Raw genomic sequence first — 9191 nt, forward strand, 5'->3', positions numbered from 1 at the left:
GTGTGTGCGGTGCAGAAGCAACAGCGAGAGCGCATTAATGTAACGCGAAAGCACATTAAATTAATGCGCGAGCGCGAATCTGTCAGTACGCACGCAGATTTCTTTTGCTCCTTCACATAGCCAGACGCGCTTGCTCAGATACACGCTGCTCTCGCCCGGAGAAAGTGCGCGCACTTAAAACAAAAAAATATATAAATTATAATAGATAAATACAGTTGCAGTAATAATAAAATATAGGCTAGCTTAAAAAAAAAAAAAAAATCCCAAACTTCCTCAGCCGGTGTCTCAGGACGAAGAGGCGGTGATGTGCCTTCTCAGCACTGCATCAGTGTGTGTTAGAGCCGGTGAGATCCTCACTTGATGGGAAACGCAGAGGAACTTTAAAAGCTGTTTACCCGCCCACAGGTGTCTTGGCGATGGGATGGGTGGGTGTTCTCTGCTTGTCTCCTGAATCCAACCAGCTCTGGGCTCTATGTCGATGTTGAGGGGAGAGGTGGTTGTCCTGACACCATTTTAGTAAGGGTGCTGACCTCCTCTGTCGGCCGTTCTCATCGTGTTCGTGATCAGGCCTATCACGTTGTTGTTTTTCATCAGTGAATTTGATGATGAATCGGGCTAGTGTTGAGGCTGAACAGTCATTGTGTGTACAGGGGTAACAGGGACGGGCTGAGGACACAGCCATGCAGGAGCCCAGTGTTGAGGTCAAGCGGGGCTGAAGTGTTGTTGCCCATTTCTGAACACCTGATTCTCGCCTGTCAGGAAGTCAAGATCAGCTGACAGAGATTGTTTAGTCCAAGCGGTCTGAGCTTCGCAACAGTGTGGAGGAATATGGGTTATAATTGGGAGTGTAGTCCACAAACAGCTTCCTCCACAGAGGTGTTCTTAGTTGCACAGGTGGGAGAGAGCAGTAGTGTTGCTTTCGTCAACGAAAATTATGACTAAATATAATCGTCAACGAACCTTTATCATGTGACAAAAATGAGACGAGACGCAACTTAAATGCTGGTCATGTGACGATGACTATAATTAAATGTATAATGCAATATCGTTGACAAATAAAAACGAGACTAAATGTGGTTTACAAAATAAAAACTATGCTAAAATGTCTCTTCATTTTCGTTGACCAAAACAAGACGAAACAAAATGTTTTAACGTTATTTCATCTCGTTTACTCATTATTATTATTTTGCAGTATTTCTGTTTCCTGTATCTCACTGCGCAGACGCGACCGACGTCACTTCAAGTCCCACTCGCGGCATTATTAAGAAGATGACAACAAACAACGTTAAGCAGGATTTATACTTTCGCCTGGCTCCGCTGATTGCGAGCCCTCCTTCCCAAACGGACAGGCTTCTATACTTGTCACGTTGGCCATTGTACTTTTCTTTGAAACGGCAGGGGAGCGACGAGGAGTAATTGTCCTCTAAAACCGCCAGGAATCACCGGTGAGAAGTCATTTGCCGGTATGACCAGTACAAGTCTTGTGATGAATGAGTTGATGAATTAATCATTTTCTTTTAATAATAATGCAATCTTAAACTCAATCTTTAAAATATTGTCTGTATTACTCATCAACACAGACAACTTTAAGCAAATATTGTATATTATATCTAAATGAATTCTAATTCCTATTTATATACAATAAATACATACTTCAAATAAGCCTTGGACAAACTATGCAAACATTTTTTTTCCAAAAAAAAAGCGTGTTTCCATCAAAAGCACGTGATGGAGTTTGAACCCCATGAAACTTAAACTGCTTCTGTTTCACTCACAAACGCCGACACAGACGTGCATGTTCGGATGCGGAGCTATGAGGAAAGTACAAAAAATGGCCGTGCACTCACCACGCGAATGTTCGCTGCGCACTCAAAAGCGAACTTTCGCACAACCGCGATGACATCATAATTTTCCCCCTCACCCCCAAGTGAAATGCGGACCGTCGAGTATAATCAGCCTTGACACAGAGAAAGGGCTGATGGCCGCCAGCCAGGGTTCGTCTGTTGGGAGAAAAATTAGCAGATTATTTATTATTATTATTAGTATTATTATTTTATTGTTTTTATTTACTTTTATATTTAAATTTATGTGTGTAAACTTCTATCATGTTGGTTTTGGTAAAAAAGTAATTCAAATCAGCGAGTCTCCGTGTCTGGAATGGATGGATTCTTGAGTTTATAAAGGTAACAATATATAATAGATAACCTTTTTGAAATGGGTGGGTAAAAAGAAAATTTTGGTTCGTCTATACTTCTAGGTTACTTGTACATATTGACTGTTTAAATAGAATTGCATTACTAAAAAGAATAAAATACCATTTTCATTGACTATAACTAGAACTAAATGTCCATCAGTGTCGTCGACTATACTAGAACTAGATTAAAGAGTATGGGAAGTGACTAAACTACTAAAAACTCGACTAGACTAAAATTAAAACAGGCGCCAAAAACATCACTAGAGAGCAGTGTGTAGGGTGAAAGCAATAACATCGTCTGTAGAACGGTTGCTACCAGTGAGGCAGGCAGCACAGAGCAGATGTATTCTCTGACGAGTCTCTAAAAAACACTTGCTGAAGATGGGTGTCAGAGAAGCGGGCCTCCAATCATTCAAGCATGTTATTTTTCTTTGGTGTGCGCACAATGGTGGATTTTTTGGAGCACGAGGGAACCACAGACAGAGAGAGGGAGAGGTTGAAAATGTTAGGTAGATTATTCCAGAGTTTAGGCACTAAATAGGAGAAGGATCTGCTGCCCGCAGTTGACTGAGATATTGTAGGTATTATCAAATTGCCAGAGTTTTGAGAATGCAGCGGACGTGGAGGACTGTAATGTAACAAGAGCTAGTTTAAATACTGAGGCGCTAAACCATTCAGGGCTTTATAAGTAATATAAAGCATGGCAGCCGTGTTGTGAGCTCCAAGTAAACTCTTCAGTTTTCTGTATGTTTTTCTTGTAATTTTGTTATTTTACGTGTTGGATGTTGTTAGTATAACTGTCTATGATAGACACATGCTTTTAAACATTGGTTCCTTCATTGTGCAATGCAAACTGGACTTTGAGTTCTTGAAGAGCCCTTTATCTGGGCCACACGGTCGCGACCGAGGAAACGCTGCTGGAAAAGGGGGAAAGAGAGCTGGTGTCCTTATCAGACTAAGAAGCCATCCCCTCCGACCTCTTCTTCCAACCATTTTGCTGGCTAACGTTCAGTCACTGGAGAACAAACTGTGGGCGTGCATCTCATACCAACAAGAAACAATGGACTTGTTTGGGGAAACAATGGGGAAGGTGTGTGTGTGTGTGTGTGTGTACTGACCCACACAGTCATTCCAGTGCTGGTGCTGTGTGTGTGTGTGTGCGTGTGTGTGTACTTACCCACACACTGGTTCCAGTGCTGGTGCTGTGTGTATCCGTCTGGACAGCTGCAGCGGAAGCCACCTGCAACATTCTGACAGCCGAACTGACAGCTGTGATCAACCGCGCACTCATCTACATCTGACCCAGACAGAAACAGCAGTTCAGCTCACAAACTGCACCCCAAGGTTATTTCCGTAAAGCAAAACTAAAACAAAGATGAAAATGACTGACCAAAAGTCATTTTTGTAAACTGAAACATAATTTTTTTTTCTAAATAATTGAAAAATTAAAACAAAACCAAACTAAGAACAGTTACTGAAAAAATGAAATAAAATAATAATTATCAAATATAAATAATCGTTTTCAAAACCACAACGCTCAAACCTGTGGCAGAAAAACATGTAACATAAGCAATCAAAACCAACATTAAGGTGGTGCTTTGAAGAGAAATAGACATGCAGCACAACATGGTGATTAACAGAAAAAGATGAGAATGTGCATCCTCTCTGTAACATACAAAACTTCCACCGTCATCTTGTGAACATCTGCTTAGACTATTTTTACCAAATGTGCAAAAACCAAATATACACATGCTTATAATTCTTCATCAAGGAAAAAGAACATATCCAGGCCTTAACTGTAAATCACTTGCCTTTCCTGAAAACCTGACCGGGACAGTGGTTGTGAAAACGTTTTTGCCCTCCGTTTTTTTGTTTTTTTTTTTTTTTTTTTTTTTGCCTATTTGTCACCACTTAAAAGATTAAGATCATCAAACAAATCTTTAATATTACACACAGATACCCGGGTAAACAAAAAAAAACAAAAAAAATCATGCTTCTATCAATAGGCAAGTCATCCATGTCCCTCCTAAGCTGGCCCCAGACATCACACTAACCTTCCCATGTTGTGACTGTTGGTCTGATGTTCTTTTTTATGAATGCTGTGTTGGTTTGACACCGACATGTAATGGGACACACGACCTTCCAAAAGTTCAACTTTTGTGGCATCAGGTCCCAGAATATTTTCCCCAAAAGTCTTGGGGTATCAAGATGTTTTTTTGGCAAATGTGAGACGAGCCTTTTGTTCTTTTTGGTCAGCAATTGATTTTGCCTGTGGAACTCTCTCCATGGATGCCATTTTTGCCCATCGCTTTCTTATTGTGTGAATCATTGAGGCCTGTAGTTCTTTGATGTTGTTTCTGGGGTTCTTCTATGACCTCCTGGTTTGAGTCGTTGTTGAGCGTCTTGGAGTATTAATTTTTGTTAGGCGGCCCTCCTGGGAAAGGTTCTGCACTGTTCAAGTGTTCTCCCATTTTGTGGATAATGGCTCAGACTAGAGTGGTTCGCTTCAACCAGTCCCAAAGCCTTAGAAATGGCTTTTATAACCCTTTGAGACTTGATACCATATCCCACTATTTTTGTTTCTCATCTGTTAGGTAATTTCTTTGGGTGCAGCATGATAAGTTGCTCTTTAAGCATGCTTCACTTTATCAGACGGGTTCATTTCTTGATTCAGCAAGGTCTGGCAGTAATCAGGCCTGGGTTTGGCTAGTGAGGAAATTTAACAGCTTTCTAAAAATAATGTGGTTAATCACAGTTTAACAACATTTTCACAAGAGGGGCAATTAATTTTTTCCGCGTGGGTGCAGGTAGGTTTGGAAAAGCTCTCTTTTCCCTTAATAAATGAAATTATCATTTAAAAAACTGCATTTTGTATTTACTTGCATTATCTTCGTGTATTATCAAAATTTGATTGATGATCTGAATTTTGCAGTTATTTGTGCAACAAATATGCAAAAAAAAATGTAAGCGGAAGGGGCAAAAACGCCTTTTTCATGACTTTTGTATATGTGGCTGTTTGCCCTTTGTAGAAGCACATTAAAACTTATACAAAATAATGACATGTAGGCTACAGAAAGGAAGTGAGCAAAAGGCTCCTAAGCTGTCATTCACTTCAGCTGCAGTGCTGAATGGCTATAATGCGTAATGCTGCAGAATTGAATTGTAAATATAGAAATCCTGATGGTCTTCAGACAGAACATGAACACAAATAAGCACGCGGAAAACGTTTGAAGAAAGCTGCCTATCAGCGGGTACTGCATAAGTTATCTGGTAATTCTGCTAACGTTAATCACTAAACCTAAAGCTGAATCTGAACTTTATAAAAACCTAAATATAAATATGTTCACAAAATAAACTAAACTAAAACTATACAAAATTATTAATAAAACATAATAAAAAACAAAACTGAATTTTTATAGCAAATTTGAATTTCAATTTAAATTTAAAAAATTTGAAACTATAATAACCTTGCAATACACACCTGTAACATTCAGGCATGCTCACATATATTCCCCATATAGCAATCTTTTTTCTGAGCGACATAGATATGGGGATTGTTAGGAAGGCCATCATGGTCAGAGGCCAATGGGCAAATTTGGCCAGGATGCGAGGTCATAACTCAGCTCTGTTGAAAAAACATCTGGGGTTTCAGTGACCACAGAGAGTCAGGGCAGTTAAACGTCTCATCAAAAGGAAGGTGCTTGTTTACAGTTTAGTGTCGTCACTGTGTGCTTGAGTACTACAGGACCCACACAGACCACAGGGGTGAGTGCCCCTGCTGGCCTCACTAACACCTCTTCCAACAGCAACCTAGTTTTCCCAGGAGTCTCCCATCCAGCTACTGACCAGCTCAACCCTGCTCAGCTTCAGTGGGTGACCAGTCAGCTGCTGGCATTTACAGTCTTACAGTGATCTTACATTTAGGCTACACACAAATGAAGGAAAACTTAAGAAAACAGAAGAATTCAGTGAAAACATTTGAATCACACACAGAGGCGTACCGTCACAGCTGAGGTCGAGAGAGTCCAGACTGAAGCCCTGTGGACACTCACAGCTGAAGCTGCCCACTGAATTCAGACAGACGCCCCGCTGGCCACACGGACCCCCCGCAGACAGACACTCATTAACATCTGAGTGAAGACAGAAAGAAACATCACAGGAGGTCACACTTCCTGACTGATGTACTGCTTCAGTTACGATGATCAATGTAATGTTGTAATGCTTCCAAACACGGCTTGTCTTTTAGGCCCCGTCCACACGGAGACGCGTTTCTGTGAATACGCACAAATTTTTTATCGGATAGGCGTTTCGTCCACACGGATCCGGCGTTTTCTTAAGGTGAAACCGCTATTTTTTGAAACCGGGTCCCAAAGTGGATAAATCTGAAAACGCCGCCTTAGCGTTTTCGTCTGGACGGCTAATCCGTATATTTTCTGAAACGATGACGTCATCAGCCCACGTCTCCCCCCAGTCAGACACCTCTACGTCACGTAACAGCAACAAAAACATGAACAAACACTGAACGATTGTCTTTTTATTAACTAACATTAACACAGATTAATAAATGTATTGTTCCATGTTCGTTTGTGTACCACGCGCAAGGTTTATGAGCATAGTCCGAAAGTCTTCTTCTCCGTTTTTAGTGTATCTCTGTGGCAGAATTACAGCGCCACATACTGGTCTGGCATGTATACTACATCATTTAGCGGTTTCGTGTGGACGCGGATATTTCTTGAGACGAGGAAAAAAAAGATCGGATTGGGGTAAGCTCCGTCTCCGTGTGGATGGGGCCTTAGTCATGCAGTGTTGTTAAAGGGTCATCTGAAGGTGTGTGTCACCTCTGCAGGCTGTGTGATGCTGGCTGAAGCCCGCCGGACACTTGCAGGTGAATCCACCGATGGTGTTGACGCAGGAGAACTGACAGTTGTGTCGTCCGCTCTGACATTCATCCACATCTACAAGTCAAACCACTGCTTTCACTCTTTCACAGCTGAACATCTCAAGGACATTTCTGCACACCACGGGCTAAAATGGCTTACTATTATGGTAAGTAAATGAAGCAGACTGCTCAGTCATCAACTAACAATTCATTCCTCAAAGACACCACCATTGCTGTGTCAGACACACAATGCACTCATTCATATCTATAAAGAAAATATACTGACTAATAAATAAATACTGACACACCAAAGCAGTAACGAAGCATTGACTCTAACTGAACATAACTTAACACAGGAAAACCTCACATTTCTGAGATTGCTGTGTAGATCTCGTGTTATGCACAGAATATTAGTAAGATGAGAAGTGAGAGTCCTCCTCTTCCTCACCTCGACAGGTCCTGCTGTCGTCCTGCAGCGTGTAACCCCGCGGACAGGAACACGCATAGCTGCCCTCTGTATTCTTACAGATGAAGTTACAGGGCTTCGGGGACAAACCGCATTCATCCAAATCTGACAAACATTCACACAATTATCACAAGGAATATCCAACTTTAATGCTCCTATACCTCACATGGATTTGAATGAGTGAGGGTGCTGAGTGTTACTGGCGCACCGACGCATGCGGTTCCTGCGGCAGAGGCGATGTATCCTAGCTTACAGTGGCATCTGTAAGAGCCCATGATGTTGATACAGACGCCATTGGCACAAACACCTGGAATCAGCTTACACTCATCTATATCTGTGGGCAGACAAAGAGCTTTACTGACAACAAAAGTCTTAAAAGATAATCTCACATGCTGTGATAGCAGGGATTTCTGACAAATGAAGCACACATGGAACTGACTGAATGAAGTGCTACACACATATACGCCTGTTTCTCTGCTTCCGCCGCTGTCCCATAATAAAATCAGAGATCAAAGAATGTCTCCTATTTTTTAGGTCTAGGACTTCGAGCTAATAACCTGCCCTACACCCCACTTATGGTGCCGCCTGTATTTCTTTGGATTTTAAAACGTGTCTTAGTTTGAGAGTCTTTAAAGCTGCAGTCCACATGTTTTGCCTCTTTGTCGGCATCTATGTTTGAAACCTGCAATTGCAGTTATTATCTTCACTACGTGGGTTGTGCTCTGGCTCGGCTCCAGTGCAGTTGAATCTAATGTTTTGAGGAGTATGTGGCTGTCAGTCACCGCCCCAGTGTGGCTACTGTACTTAGTAATCACAGATTCTATGCTTGGAAGTTTAACCCAAATAAGAATTTTCCCCGGATATTGTCATCTGAAAAAGTAAGTCACTTTTGTCTGAGCAACTGAGGAAAAAAACATTACAATAAATCACGCTACCAATGGTGATTAAATATAATGATTGCTTAGCTCATATCACATAAAACCATGCAAATTATTATTGTCATACTTTGTTCTCAAATTGTCAATATTAAAAACATCAGCATTGCGTGACTACGTGTGCAGGTGCTAGTCATACAATAAGAATATCATCAAAAAGTTGATTTATTTCACTAATTCCATTCAAAAGGTGAAACTTGTATATTATATTCATTCATTACACACAGACTGATATATTTCAAATGTTTATTTATTTTAATTTTGATGATTATAACTGACAACTAAGGAAAATCCCAAATTCAGTATCTCAGAAAATTAGAATATTACTTAAGACCAATACAAAGAAAGGATTTTTATCTTGGCCAACTGAAAAGTATGAACATGAAAAGTATGAGCATGTACAGCACTCAATACTTAGTTGGGGCTCCTTTTGCCTGAATTACTTCAGCAATGCGGCGTGGCATGGAGTCGATCAGTCTGTGGCACTGCTCAGGTGTTATGAGAGCCCAGGTTGCTCTGATAGTGGCCTTCAGCTCTTCTGCATGGTTGAGTCTGGCATATCGCATCTTCCTCTTCACAATACCCCATAGATTTTCTGTGGGGTTAAGGTCAAGTGAATTTGCTGGCCAATTAAGAACAGGGATACCATGATCCTCAAACCAGGTACTGGTAGCTTTGGCACTGTGTGCAGGTGCCAAGTCCTGTTGGAAAATGAAA

General features: G+C 41.1%; 1 protein-coding gene across 1 annotated transcript in view; it reads right to left on the minus strand.

Annotated features, from left to right (window-relative positions):
- Window positions 1-6114: 6114 nt before the first annotated feature.
- fbn2a (fibrillin 2a) overlaps window positions 6115-9191 on the minus strand; it is a 62299-nt gene continuing 59222 nt past the window's right edge. The window contains exons 22-26 of the mRNA XM_042731958.1: window positions 7748-7873; window positions 7522-7644; window positions 7033-7149; window positions 6196-6324; window positions 6115-6119 (exon numbers count right to left, since the gene is read on the minus strand). Of these exons, the coding sequence (XP_042587892.1) occupies window positions 6115-6119; window positions 6196-6324; window positions 7033-7149; window positions 7522-7644; window positions 7748-7873 (500 nt within the window). The remainder of the gene's footprint in view (window positions 6120-6195; window positions 6325-7032; window positions 7150-7521; window positions 7645-7747; window positions 7874-9191) is intronic.

The sequence above is a fragment of the Cyprinus carpio genome, chromosome B10 (assembly GCF_018340385.1).
Source record: "Cyprinus carpio isolate SPL01 chromosome B10, ASM1834038v1, whole genome shotgun sequence".
Taxonomy (NCBI): Eukaryota; Metazoa; Chordata; class Actinopteri; order Cypriniformes; family Cyprinidae; genus Cyprinus; species Cyprinus carpio.